Source organism: Onychomys torridus, chromosome 3, assembly GCF_903995425.1.
Source record: "Onychomys torridus chromosome 3, mOncTor1.1, whole genome shotgun sequence".
NCBI classification, from domain to species: Eukaryota; Metazoa; Chordata; class Mammalia; order Rodentia; family Cricetidae; genus Onychomys; species Onychomys torridus.
The window spans coordinates 32,132,018-32,152,510 of record NC_050445.1 but is presented as its reverse complement, the minus strand read 5'-3'; the positions used below and the strand labels follow the sequence as shown (position 1 = coordinate 32,152,510).

General features: G+C 45.7%; 1 protein-coding gene across 1 annotated transcript in view; it reads right to left on the bottom strand.

Annotated features, from left to right (window-relative positions):
* Svopl (SVOP like) overlaps positions 1-20,493 on the bottom strand; it is a 64,634-nt gene that overhangs the window by 35,506 nt on the left and 8,635 nt on the right. The window contains exons 3-10 of the mRNA XM_036181848.1: positions 20,107-20,205; positions 13,742-13,813; positions 12,224-12,348; positions 10,857-10,920; positions 7,761-7,886; positions 5,813-5,941; positions 3,251-3,324; positions 193-404 (exon numbers count right to left, since the gene is read on the bottom strand). Of these exons, the coding sequence (XP_036037741.1) occupies positions 193-404; positions 3,251-3,324; positions 5,813-5,941; positions 7,761-7,886; positions 10,857-10,920; positions 12,224-12,348; positions 13,742-13,813; positions 20,107-20,205 (901 nt within the window). The remainder of the gene's footprint in view (positions 1-192; positions 405-3,250; positions 3,325-5,812; positions 5,942-7,760; positions 7,887-10,856; positions 10,921-12,223; positions 12,349-13,741; positions 13,814-20,106; positions 20,206-20,493) is intronic.

Here is a 20,493-nt window from a genome sequence, read left to right as displayed (position 1 = left end):
AAATGAAACAGTTCAAAGCTTTACTCTTCCAGGCCCTCCACCCCCCAACAACCAAACTGGGAGGTGTAGCAGTGTGATCTGAAGACCCATGGAGTTCTACTAGACAGGAGCCTCACCACAGGGTCAGACTTCTCTTTGACCTGAACTGCAAGAACCCTGCCTGAAACAGAGAAGGTCCACGGGCAGTCTTACAAGCAATTTCCCCGAGTGTGCTGATGATCATGGTCCTGTAGTCAGAGGGTGCGAAGAGGTGGCAATAGCAGCGGCTTAGACTCTCCTCTGAGTCCCCCGTGGTCACCACCACCTCTGGTTCTGACTCCGACTTGGAACCACAGACCAGATCCCGCTCCAGTAACTCAGCACTGGCCAGGATAACCCCATAGTAGGCAAAAGAAATTCCCAACCTGGAAGTGAGAGGAGAATATCATCAGTACTCAGAAGGCAGAGGCAGGCAGATCTCTGAGTTCAAGGCCAGCCTGGTCTACAGAGTGAGTTCCAGGACAGCCAAAGATACAGTGAAATACTGTCTTGAAAAACCAAAAATTAAAAATAAAAAAAGAATATTATTAGCAAAAGCTTTCAACAGGCTTTGGGGACAGAAAGAACCATGGCAGGCAAGGATAAGAAGAAAAATGATCTATGTGGAAGGCACAGAGCAAGAGCAACAGGAAACAGTCCACACAGCATCCAGGCATCTAAAGACAACTCTAGAGAAACATATTATATAAAAATATATATTATATATATATATATACAAACATAATATATACATATATAAATATATGCATATATACATGTATGTATTTCTCTTGGATATAAACTTTAGAATAGAATAACTGATTCCTAAGATATGTTGGGGAATATTATTTTAAGGTATGTTACTTTTGTTTATGTTGCATTTGTTTTTTAACTCTGTGAAGCTATGTTACTATGCCTGTGTAAAATATCTGATGGTCTAATGAAAAGCTGAATGGCCAATAGTGAGGCAGGAGAAAAGATAGGCAGGGCTGGCAGGCAGAGAGAATATATAAGAGAAATCTGGGAGAGAGGAGAAAAAGAAGTAGCCAGAGAAGGAGGAGGACTCCAGGGGCCAGCCACACAGCTACACAGTAAGACACAGAGTAAGAGTAAGAGTTACAGAAGTAAGAGAACAGGAAAAGCCCAGAGGCAAAAGGTAGAAAGCCAAGCTAAGGCCAGACATTTATAAGTAAGAATAAGCATCCATGTGTGATTTAAATTGGGAGTTGGGTGACAGGCCCCCCAAAAGAGTAAAGAACCCCAACAACAAAGATATATATTTTTTTAACACTAATAGGTATTCCTAGACAGGCAGCTATGTGGGGAAAAGTTCAAGTTCCAGTTACTTTGTATCCTTGCAAATACTTAGTACAGGCAGTCTTTTTTTTTTTTTTTTTTTTTTTTTTGGTTTTTAGGGTTTCTCTGTAGCTTTGGAGCCTTTCCTGGAACTCGCTTTGTAGCCCAGACTGGCCTTGAACTCACAGAGATCCACCTGCCTCTGCCTCTCGAGTGCTGGGCTTACAGGCGTTGCGCCACCACCGTCCGGCTAGTCATTTGTATTTTAGTTGTGTTTTGCCCACACGTGTATATGTGCACCATGTGTATGCAGTGCCCTTGGAGGCAAGGAGAGGGTTTGGATCCCCTGGAGTTGGAGTTAAATGGTTGTGAGCTACCATGCGGGGTGCTAGGAACTGAACTGGGGTCCTCTGAAAGAGCAGCCAGTGCACTTACCTGGTGAGTCCTCTCCCTGCCCTGGGACCCTTTTCATCATAGCCGTTCTTACGCATTGTTGGGTTTATAAGAACTTGTAGGCTTTTAATTGGCATTTCCTTGGTGACTTTATGGTTGAGCATGTTTTGACATGTGCTACAGATTGACAGTTTGGGTGACATACCTATTCAAGCCTTTTGTCTATGTCTAAACTCAGTTGTCATGGCTGGAGAGATGGCTCAATTTGTTAACAAGATTTGCTGCTCTTCCAAAGGTCCCAGACTTGAGTTCCCAGAACCCATGTTGGAGGGCTCACAGCCACCTATAACCCTAATTCCAGGGGATCCGATACCTTCTTCGGCCAATCATTCACTTCTCATACACACAAATTAAAAAAATGAAAATAAGTCTTAAACTGGATTATCTATCATAACTGTTGAAAGGCATATACATTACATATTTAGGATATGTGTTTTATAGACATATATGTATATTATATACTGTAATATATATATCAAATTTCATCTCTTTGTTGATTAGCAGGAGATGACCTTGAACTCATGGTCCACTACCTCACCTTGCAAGTGCTAACATTACAGGAACATGCCAGGAAGCCCAGCTCCAGAGAAGCTAGTTCAATGCAGTACAAGTCATCGACCTTCCTTGCATATCAAGCACTTGCTTTTGAGTCCTACTTTGCAATCCTTTGCTCACTCAAAGCTACAAAGAAATGAAGCACAGAGAGGCCCTCACAAGGCTGTGCCACTGAGCCTATCGCTAGAGAGTTCAAAGGATCAGTCCCTGTTGTGGGGTAAGCCCAAAGCCCAGACTACAGGAGGCTGGGCAGTTGTATAGTCTTGTCAATGGAAAAGAGCTGGAAAACCATGTAGACTACTAAGGTTTCCTTTCTCTTTTTACAGTTTTATCATTGGGGGGTAGGGGGGGTATTAGAAAGACAAGACTTGCCAGGAGGAACTATTTGGTGACTCCCTTGTATATTTTTCTCTAATACCCCCAAAAGCAGATTTGCAATGGTCCCTCTTTATCCATAGAAGATGCATCTGAGACACCCACACACCAGTGGACACCACAGATCATATCACGCCTTACATGTCAGTTCCTATACAGACTTAACAAAACAATTTACAAGATGCCATAAAAGTTACATGTATGGGCTGGAGAGATGACTCAGAGGTTAAGAGCACCAACTGCTCTTCCAGAGGACCTGAGTTCAATTCCCAGCAACCACATGGTGGCTCACAACCATCTGTAATGAGATCTGGCGCCCTCTTCTGTGTACGTAATAAATAAATAATTTTTTTTTTAAGTTACACATAAATGTGGTCTTTCTGTTGAAGAAGTCAAGACGAATATGATTTCGGACTTTGGTTGACAATGGATAACGGAAGTCATGGGAGGCAAAGCAGAAACTATGGTGTATTTGAAGGACCACTCTACTCGAGTGGGTTTCCTTCAAATACCTGTTTATTTCACACTGGCCTTGCAGTAACCGTGGACTTACCATATGATCCAGATCTGTAATGTGGTCCGGAGATATTTTGAATCCAGTAGATCTGCAAATCTTCCTCTTTTCTCCTAGGAGAATGAAGGCAGGGGGCAGAATATAGAAGAACATATTTCTATGATATTTTTGATGATACAAATCAAGAGTTACAGAAGGAATATGGTGTGGTGAGATCATCCTGTGTGGCTCAGTTATAAAGCAACCCCCGCCCCCCCGCCCCCCCCCATCCAAAAGGCTGATGTGTTCAAAACCAGGACCTAGGAGCTGAACAAAAACTCCTTGGCTAAGAGCATTAGCTGCTCTTGCAGAAGACCAGTTGGATCCTGGCACCCACACGGCAACCCTGAACTATTTCAAACTCCAGTTTCAGGGGATCCAACACCTTCTTCTGGCCTCTGGGGGCACTGCACACATATGAGGCATAGACATATGAAAGCAAAACACCCAAACACACACAATTTTTTCTTAAAAAAAAAACAAAAAAAAAAAACTGGCTAGTGGATCCAGTCACTGAGAATTGACTTGCTCATGAGTACTCTGCTTAGCCAAAATTAATCCACAGACGTATTCATAATTAGAAGGCATCTGGGCACTGATGAAAACTTTCAGAGGCGGGGCCCACCATCTGTTCCTGACCCCTTTTATCCCTCTTTGCTTCTCAGCTGCCACGAAGTGGACAGTTCTGCTCCAGTATGCCCTTCTGCCATGATGCTCTGCCGTCACGGGCCCTAAACAATGAAGCCACTGGCTACTGACGGTATCCTCTGAGACTGAGTTAAATAAAACTTTCTCCTTCCTAAGTTATGCCAATGTCTACATTCCTGTTCTACAGATGTAACAGCACACCAGGTGATTTACAGAAGGAAGGCTTTAATCGGGCCTATGGTTTCAGAGGGTTAGAATTCAATCCAAATTCCTGGACGCACTCCAGCATGGCCCTCCTTAGTGTGGTCCCTCTGTACCTTCAGGAGGAAGCTGCTGAGCTGTGCCACCCACGGCACCAAGGGCAGCCTCTTGAGTCAGCCTGCTTTGTGCTGGCCCCTGTACACACCTCCCTCCCTCCATCTCAGCTCCATCTCTCATCTGCAGGGCTCTTTCCTCTACTGAGACTTCCTCTCCTTTCTGTGTGATTTCCTGTCTTCTCATGCCCCATGATGACGGCTCAGATAGCAGTGGTTCGGCTACCCCTGCTCCTACACGCACTGCGGGCACAGGTACCAATTTGCAACCAACTCTTCCATGTGTGACCAGCTTACTTTGATTTAAATAAACCTTCTTTCTACTCTGGTCTAAAGAGTGAATTCTTTGGCCAAACCACTAATTCCCTATCCCCCAAATTGCCTGTAAGGGGATCAGGATTTTAATTTCTAAAAACATAAAAGAGGGGAGCTGGAATATGACTCAGACATTATTGTTCTTTCAGAGGGCTGGAGCTTGGTTCTCAGCACCACGTCAGATGGTTCACAACAGCCTATAACTCCAGCTCCAAGGGATTCAACATCTTTTTGAGACACACACACACACATACACACACACACACACACACACACACACACACACACACACACACCTTTAAAAACAAAAGAGGAGCTGTTAAGATGTTTCAGCAGGTAAAGACACTTGCTGTCAAGTCTGATGTTGTTATAAGTTCAATTTCCAGAACCCACAAAGTAGAAGAGAACTGATACCCACAAATTGTTCTCTGACCCCCACATTCGTGCTGTGGCATGTACATCCATACCCATACCCACAAACGTACACATACATAAATGTTATAAAAATACTTCAAGCAATAAAACTAATCCACTAACAAAATATGTGAACCATATACTAAAATGTAACAGTATATCCCCAAATAGACAGTGGTGGCACATACCTTATCCCAAGAGGCAGAGGCCAACCTGGTCTACAGAATGAGTTCCAGGATAGCCAGGGCTACACAGAGAAACCCTGTCTTAAAAACAAAACAAAAAGATAACCCCAAAAACCAAAACAGACTTTATTGAAATAATCTTTTTTTCCCCCAGGATAGCCAGGGCTACACAGAGAAAACCTGTCTTAAAAACAAAACAAAAAGATAACCCCAAAAACCAAAACAGACTTTATTGAAATAATCTTTTTTTTCTGAGATAGAGTTTCTCTGTGTAGTTTTGGTGCCTGTCCTAGATCTCCCTCTGTAGACCAGGCTGGCCTTGAACAGAGATCCACCTGGCTCTGCCTCCTGAGTGCTGGGATTAAAGGCATGTGCCACCACTGCCCAGCCTATTGAAATAATCTTATCAAAATAAGACAAAGCCAATACAAAAAACAAATAAAATGATTATTTAAAAAAACACATATTATAAGCCATGAAGGCAAATGGTGTGATTAGTTCTGCAAGGTAAGAAGCATTGTTTATGTTTTCTAGATGACAAAAATGAAGTCAGGTAATTTACCAGTATTATAGGGCATCATTATGGCAGAGAGGAGCTAAATTAAGCCCCATCTCTGCTCTTTCTAGGACATCCAGACCAGAGAGCTTCTGGACTATTGGTGGGGGATCACAGGGTGTGGACTCACGAGGATGGGCTCCACCAGCTGTCCCTCTGGCATGACTGAGCGGTTCATCTTGGCAATGCTCTCTAGGGTGTCCAGCGCAGCCTGTGTGTTTCCAGTGGAGACGTTGAAGCGAGCAGATTCAGGGATAAACTGGGCACAGATTACAAAGACTGTCAGAGCTGCAGGTACCGTAGACTGCCAAAGGTGCCAATGTTACTACTCCACGCCTTACTCAGTCCTGGCTGCCTCCACACCCAGGAGGGGTGGCAAGCTTAAAGGCATTCTGATAAATTCAATGCTGACTTGGAAATTTGCCTCTAGGGAGAGAAATCTAGGGAACAGGAGTCTCTGGACTAAGACCACAAGGACCGACTTTAGATATTTGAGTTGAATGTAGTTTTGTTTTGTTTTGTTTTGTTTTATTTTTTAACAAATATATCAGTTATACAAGGGGCTTGAGAGCAATTCATATACAACCAGTTCCAGGCTGCACTTAAACCTAGGCCTTCAGAACATCCAATGGTGGGCTGCAGTTAGCTGAGAAAGAAATGAAGTCTTAGTCTACATCCACAGAGACAGGGAGAGGTCTTCCCACAGGAAGCAACAGGCCTGGAAGCCACTGGTCCCAGAGCCCCTGAGGAGTCTGGGTGTGACTCTTGGGGTATGTGTTGTGGGGGGTGCATACTGGGGATTGAACCCAAGGCCTGTGCAAGTGAGGTAAGCATTACACCACTGAGCCACATCCCCAAGCCCTCAAGGGCCAGGGATGAGGGAGGGTGATTCTGAGCAACAGACTAAAACCAACCATCCTCTGAACTTGTACAGAGGAGAGATGGGGGCCTGGCTGTGGGACCAGCCATGGGAAAGATGTGGAGGTCATGATTTTGCTTAGTGTGGAAGAGGAAAGGCTTGGGAGATTATGTATTCTTAAAAAATGATTTAAAGCTGGGCAGTAGTGGCTCATGCCTTAAATCCCAACCAGCACTCAGGAGGCAGAGGCAGGAGGATCTCTGAATTCGAGGCCAACCTGTCTACAGAATGAGAGTTCCAGGACAGCCAGAGCTATACAGAGAAATCCTGTCTCAAAAAAACAAAACAAACAAACAAACAAAAACTTTAAAAGATGCCAGATGAGAAAACAGACCTCTATGACCTGGTCACAGGCTTCTAAATCTGGGTATGTTCCTGTGGAGACCCAAATTAGGTTGAGATTTGGAATAAATGACCACTCAAGAGCCTTCTCTTCCTCCATTCTCTACCTCTCTGCTCCCTTCTCTCTCTCCTTTCCTCTCTTCTTCTTACTCCCCTGCCCTCCTTTTTCCTTCTTTTCCTCAGATGTCCCAGGATGGCTTCAAATCAGCTATGTAGCTGAGGGTGGCCTTGATCTTTCTGCCTCTGTCTCCTGAGTACTAGGATTACAAGAAGCATGTGTTACCTCACCCAATTTATGCTGTGTTAATGACCAAACCCAGGACAGCTTCAAGGATGTTAGCCAACTGAGCTTCATACACCCCACAACTGAATGTTACTACAGTTCCGGGGGATCAGGCACACTAACATGCACATACAGATACACACACACACTCATTACATAATTAAAAACAAAAGGATGCCAGGCGGTGGTGACACATACCTGTAATCCCAGCACTCGGGAGGCAGAGGCAGGTGGATCTCTGTGAATTCAAGGACAGCCTGCTCTACAAAGTGAGTTCCAGGACAGCCTCCAAAGCTACAAAGAAACCCTGTCTGGGAAAAAAAATTTATGGGGTTGGGGATTTAGCTCAGTGGTAGAGCGCTTGCCTAGCAAGCACAAGGCCCTGGGTTCGATCCTCAGCTTTAAAAAAAAAGAAAAAGAAAAAGAAAAAAAAAGGAAATCTTTTTTTTAAAGAGGCTAACATAAATACATTTGTGGGGAAGAGGTCAGTGGTCCAGCAGAAAGGGAGCATAAAGGCAGTTTCAAAAGCATCACCTTGAAGGCCATGATGAGGATGATGCCAGGGATGGAGGCAATGCGGATGAGCCAACGCCATCCAATGGTGGGGATGACCACAGAAGCCATGCTGATGATGAGCAGGGAGCCAGCAAGCCAGAAGACCTGGGGAGAGAGACCTGAAACATGACAGTTCCTCCTGGCCCGTCTCCTTGCCATTTCTCTCTTCTCTGGAGCCTTGGAACCGTCCTTTGTGTTATGTGTGGGCAAGGTGGGAGTTCTGAGGAGTGACTGCTGGGTTCTACTCCCAGGATATCTCCTCTGATCTGAGGAGCTGATGGATCACTCTACTTCATGGTTTAGTTTCTGTCTGTAAACTCTTTGCTCTACCTTAGTACAGAGAAGCCATCAGCAATATCACTAGAGTTTAAAACAAAAACCAAAAAGTCGAATGCCCTAGAGGTCTTCCACACGGGTCTGTTTTCTTACAGATAATACAATGCTCCGGCCATAAGAGGCACAAGAGAAACAGGGACTGCTCTCCTCTCCCAGTGCTCGGCCATCAGCTTCTCTTCTCAGAGGAACTGACAATTTACTGTCCGCCTCCAAAGCTCCTGTAGACACACTGTTTTCAGAAACAGCCCATGGTATAAGTGAGGCTTCACACCTTTGCTCTTTATGCTTATGGACTTGATATCAAGTAACATGGGCCCTGATGGTCAATAATTATTGCACATGCCTTTAATCCCAGCACTCAGGAGGGAGAGGCAGGTGGATCTCTTTGAGTTCAAGGACAACCTGGTCTACAGAGAGAGTTCCAAGACAGCCAGGACTGTTACACAGAGAAACCCTGTCTCAAAAACCAAAAAAGAATAGAATAATTAATAGACCCATCCACGATTAGCCTGAACACTCATACTCATCTAAGATGAGGTTCTCTCCATCTCAGAGAAGGAAAGAAGGCAGCTCCTTTGCAGAGCTAATTAAGGGATGGTTGTTGTTTTAATTTGTTCTTTTATGTGTATGAGTGTTTCACCTGCATATATGTTTGTGTACCATATCTGGTACCCAAGGAGGCCAGTAGATGTCAGCTCCCCTGGAACTGGAGTGACAGATGGTTGTGAGCTGCCATGGGGGAGCTAAGAATGGAACCCATAGATTGGTTCCTCTTAAGCACCTCGCCATCTCTCCAGCCCCAAGGGATGACTATCTTATCAAAGATAATTACACCAGAAATAGACTATTTAAGTGATAGGGCGATAAAGAAAATAGAATAATGTATGGAGATTGGCTTGAGTGACAAGGTACAACTTTTCTAAACAGTCAATAGATACAGATGCTGTGTAACAGTGACAGTTGATGTGGCATTGGGATGGATCTCAGTAGTAAGAGGGCAAAGGGTTTTTTTTTTTAATGCACTTGTCACACATTTTTGAAGATAAAGGTGACAAAGTTTATTGACGGACACTTGCACTGTGGGTCCATGAACTGGGGATGAGCCAGCACAGCCCGGCGATTAAGTAGGGTGAGGGGAAGGGTGGACTCCACTGAGATTCCTGCATTCAAGCAGAAGGTGAGCTGTTTGCTATGACCTGAGATAGAAACATGGAGATCAGAGGTCCCGGGGGAAGGCGGAGAGGTGAGTTCTAAAATGGTGGCATTTGAGGACCCTCTAAGATATTCTAGTGACTGTCAGGAAAATGGTCACCTGGCTCTCGGTTTGGAAGGTGTTCTTGGTTTTTTATACATATTTTTGGAGATGGAAAGAACACATAGGTAGAGCTGCCCATCTGCAGGATTCACACCCGTGAATTCACATCCATAGTTTCAGCCAGCTGGGGATGGGTATTCAAAATCAAAAGGAGTCTGTGCTGGACAACTGTATATATACAAAACACTGATAGGCAACTCATCTCTTGGTGAGTTAAAGTACGTAGTATCCAGAGGGTGTATCTGTGTACCATATCTGGTGCCCAGAGGCCAGTAGGTGTTGGATTCCCTGGAACTGGAATGACCGATGGCTGTATACACAAACTTGAAATAACAGTACCATTTTCTATAAAGGACTTGAGCCTCCAGATTGTTGTATCTTCTAGGATCTAAGAGCCAATCTCCCATGGATACAAAGGGATGACTGTGTGTGTGTGTGTGTGTGTGTGTGTGTGTGTGTGTGTAGCCACTGGAGTTGATGATATAACCCAAGGAAACATAGACAAGGAGGTAGCATGTGAGGAATCCTGCCAACATACTGGACAGGTGGAAGAGTAGCACCTGGATCCCTTAGTATTAACGTGTAAAGTCCAGATGCTGTGAATTAAGATGCATTCCTGGTCATGAAATGCTGAAGACAAAACTTGGAGAGTGGAGTCACCAATGGGTACTTCTGGTTCTTTTTGGGTATTGTTGCCTAAGTTACATATAAAAATAAAACTGTAAAACAATCTCCTATAGGGATGAGAGAGATCTGTGGTTGGTATGTAAAGTGAATAAAAATTTTTTTTAATTAAAAAATAATCTCCTATGTTGTTTATTGCCAAAAACATGAAGACTTAGTGGAAAGGGTCATCTTTTTCCTGGACATTCCCTGGAGTTGGGACTCTAGGATCTGGGGCCTCAAAAACAGTCCAGGGGAGCAAGATTGACAAAGATTCTGGATGTGAAACCTCTAGTCAAGAGCCAGCAGGGCTGAGGAGGACCCTGGAGGAAGAGCAGCTGTTAAGACACATCATGGCGCCTTCCTCCAGGTGGGGCCAGTGTGGACTGGGAGACACCAGCACCCTCAAAGAGAGATGGGGCACCCCAAAAGAGTCTCCCTTCTCTGCAGTCTCAGTGAGGTGAGAAAGGCCATCTGAGATACTTTCCTGGTGTCTGTCATCCTAGTGAATCCAGCCCCTGGACTATCCCCTGCTTCTGAGAAAGGTGGTCTAGTTCTTAAGCATCACTGCTGGTTGCACAAATCCCCAGCTCAGAGAACCTTCACACTGGACCTATGGCACCAGACATATTTCATGTTCACTAGTTGGTACCAAAAATATAGGCAGTGTACTAGCCCCAAGCCAATCAGCTGGCTGGAAGGAACCCACGTGTCCTGTCCTTCAGATGCACTAGCTCAGAAGAGTTCCCACTTCACCTTACCTGAGACAAGGGCAGCATGTAGCCTCGGTATTTTGTGGGCAAAAATTCAGTCTTTATAATTAACCTGCACAGGGAAAAGGAAACACAGTAATTTTGTTTTTAGAAAAACCAAATGACTTGCCTTTAAACAATCATACATTTTCACCTCAATAAAGACATTGTAAGCATAAAGGCAGGCTTGAGTGATAGCTCAGCAGTGAAGGACACTTAAGGCTCTTGCATGGGAACCCACATAGTACTCACAATCATCCATAATTCCAGTCCCAGGGGATGTGACACCCTTTTCTAAGTCTGTGGACACCAGGCATTCTCAGGGCACACATACACACATACATGCAGCAAAGCACTCATACACATAAAGTAAATCTAAAACTTATTTATGTATTTATTTACTACATACATCTTGTTATTTGATTTTTTTAATTAGAAGAGTTCATCATATATCAAGCTATAATTGTTACAGTGACTGTTCACATCAGCAAGCATCGAGACATGAGTTTGCAACCGCTCCTCTCTGGTCACTTGCCCTGACAGTCATTTAAAACTCTCACACAGGAACATTGGCCTTATCAACTGGGCCAGGAGAAGCTTTGGAAAATGGTTTCATCAAATCTAATCCCCTTTTGAGAAATCAAAATACACCCAAGGGAAGGCAAAGAAGTTTGCTGATGACAACCACAGCGATGTTCCCAATCAAGCACATAGTGGTTTTTAAATAGAGGAATAAACCGAGTGAAATTCCATCAGTTTTAGCGTGTTAGCCAGGGCTGGGTTTTCTTCTTATTTCTTTAACGTATTTATTGGAATGTTTCTTGTAGGAGATCTTAAAGATCTCTCGGCTTCTACCCTATTGGGCTCTCAGCGCAGAGAGACGCTTAGCTAACGCCCCAGGGAAGAGCGAGTCTGTCTCCTGCACATTAAGGCAATGCCAGGTGCTTTGACATCTCCTACCGTGATTGAAGGAGAGCGTGCCTCAAGGCACCCAGGAGGGAATAACCTGAGGGGTTCTGTGAATTTCCAGTTGGCCCCAAACTGGGACATTAACACAGCAACTCTCCACCCAAACATTGAGACCCTGTGCATTTACCTAGAGGCAGGAGACAGGCAGACACATTAATTCTATTTCACGATTTCTCACTCGGCTGTGCAAATTCATTCTTGTATGGGTTTTGTTGTTGTTGTTTTAATCCAAGTATTTTTTCTATTTTATTTTTAATTGTGTGTGTGTGTGTGTGAGAGAGAGAGTGTGTATGTGTGTGTGTGTGAGTGTGTGTGTGTGTGTGTGTGTGTGTGTGTGTGTGTGTGTGTGTGTGTGTACCTGGGACATCCACATTTCTCTCCCACAGACTCTCTGGAGCAAGTCTTACCCTTGCGCATGGCCAGACACTCCGCAGCCTACCATGGTCCTCAGAAAGACAAACCAGACGTAGGATGGGGAGAAAGAGGTCAGTAAGGAGAAGTAGGCTCCCCACAGGAACGAGAGCAGCAAAATCTGGAGCAAGGAAAGAGAGCTTGTTACCAGGACCTTCCTGGGGAGTAAGGGAGTCTCTGGTCCCTTCTGAGGTGACTGTTTCCTCTGTCCGACCTCGGCTTCCCTGGAAGCTGAGCCGTAGCACCCAGGGCTCTCTCTGTTCTCCCTGGAAAGCTGAGCCGTAGCACCCAGGGCTCTCCCACAGTCTTCCCTGGAAAGCTGAGCCACAGAACCCACGGCTCTGTCTTCACTGGCGTGGTCCAGGCCATTCTCCTGTCTGAAAATGTCTAGTGTGTCCACCCTCCGAGGTAACAAAAAGCAAAGCCCTGCCCTCCCTCCTCACCAGGCTGTTGGGAGCACAGGGCGGCCTTGTGTTAGAAAGAGCAGAAGAAGCAAACTTAATGCATCGCCTTTTCTTATTTACAAGAGAACCAGAGGTTTATAGTGCGGACTAAAGTTCCCGGGAAACACCACAGCTACACTGACGACGATTCAAAACCAGAGGCAGACGAGAATGACGACTTCAGAAAGCCGGACTAGAGCAGATCCAGAGCCAAGTTATCTTAGGGTCATCCTTAGCTCTCTGAACAGCATCTTCATCCATCCCTGTGCCTGATCCAGCGTCCCAGTGATTATAAGGTAAAACCTTAGGATTACATTAACTTAACGCAAGACTAGCTTTCACTGTCCCCAAGCTAAAAACGTCGTCAGATAGCGTCTGGGCCCTATAGCAGAGATTCCCCTGCTTTGCTGGAAGCCACCAAACCTAATGTCTCCAACCCATGTATTTGATAGTAAATAGCAAGACTAAGTTGGAACATTGTCTTAGTTAGGGCTACTATTGCTGTGATGAAACACCATGACCAAAAGCAGTGGTGGTGGTGGTGGGGGGTGGTTTAACACTTCCACAGCACTGTTCACCACTGAAGGAAGTCAGGACAGGAACTAAACAGGGCAGGATCCTGGAGGCAGGGGCTGATGCAGAGGCCAGGGAGCAGTGCTGTTTATCAGCTTGCTCTCCTGCTCTCTTAAAGAACTCAGGATCACCAACCCCAGCAATTTCACCACCCACAACGGTCATCAGTCACTAATTTTAAAAAAAGGCCTCACAGGCTCGCTTACAGCCTGATCTTATGGAGGCATTTCTCAACCGAGGCTCCCTCCTCTGAGATGACTCCGGCTTGTGTCAAGTTGACATAAAACTAGCCAGCGTAAATGTGGTCATTGTGGCACCCTGAATCCGTGTTTCCATGGGCCACAGTCACTTGTGTCTGACTCCTGAATAAGCTCTCTCTATCCCCTTTGAGGTGAGAGGGGTTGACATGGGACAAGTCCTTGGGGGGGAGGGACTGCAGAATGCCCAAAGGAGGGCCGGTTGGCAGGGGGTGAGTGAATGCTACATGGCCTGACCTACCTTCCAGCGGCCATATCTGTCAGCCAGGAGACCAAAGAGGATGCTGGACACCATGTAGCCAAAGAACACCATCTAGAGTCGGGATGAAGATAAACAGTACTCTAAGCAGAACACGCCATTTAAGATGTGCACTGACTATGTTAAGTATATAGCTAAAATCAGGCTGGAGATTGGCTTCCCAAAGCACCCTGGGGCTCAGGGAGCACAGGCAGGTTCCAGAGGTTGGTGTCTGTCTATACTTCTTGTACAAACATACCTTCCCAACACAGCCTAGGTAGAGATGGGCCCGAAGAGCAGGGAACTACTTTCCTCCCCATTCACTGGCCTCCGTGCTGTGCTCAGACTGAAGCTGTGACTTTCTGTTGTAATTGAAGATCTAGTCATACCTGCTATGCCCCATTCCTACACTAAAGCAGTCTCTCTTCATATCATCACAAGCAAACACAAACTTTAAATGAACAGCTGAACCAGCCATCCACCTAAAAACTTCTCAAGACCTGGGGCCTAGGCTCAGGTGGTAGGATGTTTGTTTAGTATGCGCAAAGCCCTGGGTTCCATCCCCAGCTCCACATAAAAGCAGGCATGGTGGTTCTAAGAGGGCCAAGATTGTAGCCATCTTAGAGAAGGGTCAGACAGGGGCAGTAGGCCTTTGGACAAACTGGTTTTGTTTTGTTTTTAAATCCACCAGAGAATGTGCTACCCCTTTGCCCCTAGATCCACACAATTAGGAGCTGCACATCAGACATGTCCTGCCATAACCTATAGGATATGATACAACATAACTGGCATACTAAACCAAGCACCAGATATGTCCTGTGGGGTGTTTTCTGCTGTTATAGACTGTCTACCATAGCTGTCAGAGGGAATGAGTTTCCTGTAGACAAAAATGGGAGGTCTGAGTATGAGAGGAAATGGGTCTGCTGGTGATGTAGAGGTGAGGACACAAACCACTAGAGCAGATGGCAATGTCCTTGCAGCTGTAACTCTCCAATCAGTTCAAACCAAGCGTCTCTAACCTGAAGCAAGCACCAGTCCTGAGCTTGTAACTATACAGAGCTGGACTTCCCCCAGGCCCCCTCCCCTAACCACTATAAAAACCCTGCTTGATTGCTACTCAGGGTCTCTCCTGCTCTGCTGCTGTGTCAGACAGACAGAGGCCTGAGTTAACTCACAACTATAAAAAGACTCTGTTTTTACATCGGATTTCATCTCTTGGTGGTCTTTGGGGGACTCTGGGTACACTCCAGAGGTGGGAAAAAGAGGGTCAGAAATCTAAGATCATCTTTGAGTGCACAGCATACTGGAGGCCAGCTTGGGCTACATGGATGCAGGAAATCACGGAGTTGGCCTGGTCTAGCTGCCTAGAGAGGCATGAGTCATAGGTTCTTCAGGGTAGAGTTCATGGCTTCTGGGCACTGTGTGCCTTTCAGCTCCTGAAAAACCAAGGAACCCCCTCAAGCAGGGGAGCACTGGGGCCACTGTGTGTCTCTGCACTCCCCAGAAGTCAGAGAAGCATGTAGAAGCATGACTGAACATTAACCTTGAGTACCCTGTACAGCTTGCAACCGTCATTGTATCCTGACAGCTACAATTGTATTCTCTTTCTTCTCCCACCTCCAGATGTTTTTTTCTGTGTAGCCCCAGTTGTCCTGGAACTCACTCGGTAGCCCAGGCTGGCCTCCAACTCACAGAGACCCACCTGCTCTGCCTCCCAAGCGCTGGGATTAAAGGTGTACACCACCACCGCCTGTTTCTGAGAGTGTATTAGTGCAAGTCTGATTGCTTGCAATAAGCTTGTCTCTGCCTCATTCTTGCTGAGACCTCCTGGACCCTGGCCTGGTTTTCATTCCCACCACCCCTATCAGGAGACCCTGGTTTGGTAAATAAGTGCTGGCACTTACACATGGAGACCCTGTCTCAGGAAACAAATACTGAAATCTCTGAACTATGAACTGTAAGGTGGAGCTGCCTTGTTTTCCCCTCCTGTCCAGAACTTCACTCAGCCCTGGCTCTGTGTACCTGTGCAGCTAGCACCTACTCTTCTGCCTTCCAGACAATTGCTCCTTCCCTTTGGAGTCCTCCTGGCCAGCGCCCCCAGGAAATCAGAGGCACAAAGCCAACTTCGCTCCCTCATCTCAGGGAAAATGCTTTCTCTCTGCTGATTTATCTTCTTTCCTACCCCTCCTAAGACAGACTCACAAGGAACTCTTCGAAAGCCATTGTCCATGCACATTGGCCCACCCCAGTTCTGTACTGTAGATCCAACCCGGGATCTTAGGGTCCCATATATTCTCCTTTATAGATTAATTAACTAGCATACAAGGTGTATGCAATGGGCTTTGTTATAGCATTTTCTCTTTTTTTTTGTTTTGGTTTTTTGTTTTCTTGTTTTTCGAGACAGGGTTTCTCCGGGTAGCTTTGGAGCCTGTCCTGGAACTCACTCTGTAGACCAGGGTGGCCTCAAACCACAGAGATCCGCCTGCCTCTGCCTCCCTAGTGCTGGGATTAAAGGCGTGTGCCGCCACCCGGCTGTTAGAGCATTTTCGTGCACTTTAAAAAACATGTGTATGTGTGTTGTGCATGTGGCTGTCCAGGGATCCCAGAAGAGAAGATCAGATCCCTGGAGCTGGAGGTTGTGAGCTGCCCAGTGGGTGCTGGGGCCCAAACTTCTGTCTTCTGCGAGAGCAGCACGGGGAGGGGGGGTGTTAACAGCTGAGCCATCTCTCTGTCCCCAAACATTTATGATTCCTCCTTCCCTGATCCTTTCCCTCCTCCCCCTGCTTCCTGCTGGTGCCTTTGGTCCCCCTCTCCTGCTGTCTCGTCACATGTATTCTATTACCTTCATCTTTATCTTCCCCAACACTCCCAAGACCTCTCACGGTCCTCAGCACAGCTTCATGGAATATATATCTACCCTAAACACCTATTTAAAAATTAGATCTAAGACCCACAGATGAGAGAAAATACACTGTGTTTGTTTTTCTGAGTCTGGATACTTGGCTCAACTTAATGATTTCCACTTCTATACATGTCCACACAATACCATGATTCTTTTCTCCTTGTTGCTAAATACAATTTTGTTTTGTACATGCATCACATTTTCCTATACGTTCATCTGTTGATGGACATCTAGGATGGCTCCATCTCTAGCCATTGTGCATAGTATAATCATGGACATGCAAGTGTCTCTGCTGTTGGATCAGGGGTGCTTTGAGTCTATACCTTGGAGTGCTACAGCTGCGTTATATAATAGTTCTGGTTTTAGGTTGTTGTTTTGTTTTGTTTTGTTTTGAGACACCTCCATACTGGTTTCCACTGTGGCTACATACTGAACGAGGCCTTCCTTTTTCCCACATCTTTGCCACCATTTGCTGTCGTTTGTTTTCCTGATGATAGTCACTGTGACTGGTGTAAGATGAGATCTCAAAGTTGTTTTAATTTTCATTTCTCTGATGGCTAAGGATGACAAATAATTTAAATGTTTATTAGCTGTTCGGTTTCTTCTTTTGAGAACTGTCTATTCAGCACACTAGACCACGTATTGGATGGGAGATTTAGGATCTTGGTGTTTAATTTTATTTCTGTTATTTACATGTTTTTGGACATTGGCCTCCAGTCTGGGCCGGCAGGGATTTTCTCCCTTTCTGCCGGCTGCCTCTCCACTCTGCCAGCTGCTTCCTCTGCTGCATAGAAGCTTTTTAATTTCATCCCACATGTCAGCTGGGTTATATCCCATGTTATTGGAGTCTTTCTGGAAGTCTTTGCCTATTCCTATGTCTTGAAGTATTCGTCCTGTTTCCCTCAAGCGATGTCAGTGTTTCAGGTTTTATATTAAGGTCTCTGATCCATTTTGAATTGATTTTTGTGCCAAGTGAGATGTGGTTCTAATTTCCTTCTCTGTGTGCATGCGCAGTTTCCCCAGCACCATCTGAAGAAAGGCTGTCCGCTTCCCAATGGGTGTTTATGACATCTTTCTCAAAAACCGTGTGGCCATTGCTGTGGGGTTATGTCTGGATCCCCTGCTGAACACTCTTGGTCTACATGTTGATTTTGTGGCAACACCACGTTGTGTTTGTCATTATGGCTCTGTACTATAATTTAAAGTCAGATATTATATCTATATTGATCTTTCTGCTTAGAGTTGCTTTGACCACGAGGAGTCTTTTGTGTTTATACGTCAGTTTTAGGATTGTTTTTTCCTAGTTCTTCAATGAGCATCACAGAAATGTTGATGGGGATCGTAATGAATCTGCAGACTGCCCTCACCAATGCAGCCATTTCCACAGTATCAATTCTACCAGTCCACGAGCATGGAGTCTTCCCATTTGGGGACATTCTGTAATTTTTTAAACCAGTGTCTTAGTTTTTACCCCATAGACCCTTGAGTTCTGAGAGCCACGACTTTGCCCTGGGCTTTCTGCTTTCTGGGACAGAAACCTTGACTCAAAGCCTGTGTGAGCCCTGAAGCCTGCCTTTCTGGAGCCAATGGGACTTGACTTCAGCCCCACCCTCCTCCCTTCCCTTCCTCCTTCCCTCCCTGTGGCGCTCTGCTCTTTTATTTAATATAAAACATGATTCAGCCAAGTGCAGCGGCACACATCTGCAACCCCAGCTCTCAGGAGCTGAACTGGGGTGGGTGGGAGTGAAAGATGGAGGGCAGCCTGAGCTCTAGTCTCAAGAACAAACACCTTCTGGTTTAAGCACTGCGGACACCTCTGCTTCTTCAGAACAGGACAGGTGTGCTGCTGTGACCAGACACAAATCTCAGCTCCAAGTCTTCCATCCCCCAAGGCACAGAAAGAAGCAGGCTTTGGACTTACTACACAGTAAGAGAATACAGAACAGTTCTGAGGGAGAGACTGGGGGTCCAGCACAGATCAAAATCACAGGCAAAATTCAGAAAAAGCTGTGAATGAAAAGGCAACTATCTCAGGCGGTGATGGCGCACGCCTTTAATCCCTGCACGCAGGAGGCAGAGGCAGGTGGATCTCTGTGAGTTCGAGGCCAGCCTGGGCTACCAAGTGAGTTCCAGGAAAGGTGCAAAGCTACACAGGGAAACCCTGTCTCGGGGGGGAAAAAAAAGAAAGAAAGAAAGAAAAGAAAAGAAAAGAGAAGAGAAGAGAAGAGAAAAGAAAAGAAAAGAAAAGAAAAAAGAAAAGAAAAAGAAAAGAAAAGAAAAAAGAAAAGAAAAGAAAAGAAAAGAAAAGAAAAGAAAAGAAAAGAAAAGAAAGGAAAGGCAACCATCTGTCCCTACCAATCCTTGTAAGCTCAGAAGGATATAAGCCAGGGGAGGGGGAAGGAGGCCGTCAAAGAGAACACTTCCAGAAGTTTCCGGCACCACTTTCAGACCCCAGCGTTAACTCTGTCTTACGGAATGGTGCCCTCACAGCCTCTTCTGTCTGGCTGATACAGGTCACCACTTTCTTGTCTCCCAGACGGTTCTCTGAGTCTGGCCACACCCTGGAATGTCTTTCTACTATGTGTTAGCTCCATTAAAACCAGTTTTAATGACAAGTACATCAACCCTTTTCTCATTTCCCTGTGCTTCTCTGGACCGCCAAGGCTAATATTGCCTCAGTAATTCCTGAACACACAGCCTCACCTCCAGCCACTGCCATTCACCACTAGACACTGTATCCCTGGTATCTGGCCCTTCAGCCATATTTCCCAGAGTTCTTGGAACACCCTATCATCACCCTCTCTCTTTAAAGCCCTTCAGTGGCTGCTCGCATCTGCAACATGGCCCCCACATTTTTAATATGTCCTCTTTGCATATTAGCCAAAACCATGTGGCAGATAGGAAGCATACTTTATCCATTTCATAAGAAAGATCATGACTATGAAGTCATGAATTCTGTATGTAAGGTTGCTTTCTGTGACATGGAATCAAATCTGAAAACTGTAACACATCCTGAGTCAATGTGTTTTTCAGGGAGGACATAGTGTTTTGGCAGATGTCGAGGACCACTGGAGATCAGCTGGAGGACCAGATGCAGAGAGGTGCGGCTGGGGCTGGCAGTGCATGGAGGTGAGACTGTCCTAGAATTCCTGGGGAGGCAAGATTGGCTAGGGATGCTTGGCTACTCAAGGTTATTCACTAGAGGGAGGGAGAGAGACAGAGACAGAGACAGAGACAGAGACACAGAGAGACTGAAAGAGACAGACAGAGAGAGAGACAGAGAGAGAGACAGAGAGAGAGGCAGGCATTGAATGCTAACTAGGTTGGTGTCTAGAAACCCATGAGCTCTGGAGGCCAGCACTCATCATTTGGGGTGGGCTAGGGCTGGCTCTCGGCTCTAGGTTCACTGGAAGGGAAGCCAGGTCTTGGGTTGTTCACTTACACAGCGCAGGCCGCAGGTACTCACCGTGGTGACAAACGCCACCTGCCAGTTCTCCAGCTGCCATTCACAGCGGATGACAGGAGACACCACCGCTATGAGCATGATCTCCATGGCCTCCACAACCTTGAAGAGAAAGCGGGAGACAACGCCACGTCTGTGAACCAGCTCATGCCACCCCCACACAAGCCTGTCACCCAGTGTCCCAATGTCCTCTTTCCCCTCCCCCTAGATAAATAAATAAATAAATAAATAAATAAATAAATAAATAAATAAATAGAAAACTACGGTAGAGCCAGGCACAGTAGCATACACCTGTGATCCCACTACTCTGGAGACTGAGGCAGGAGCATTGTGGGTTTGGGACCAGCTCTGGCTTCCTATCAAGACTGTAACTGGAGAAACCCCAAAATG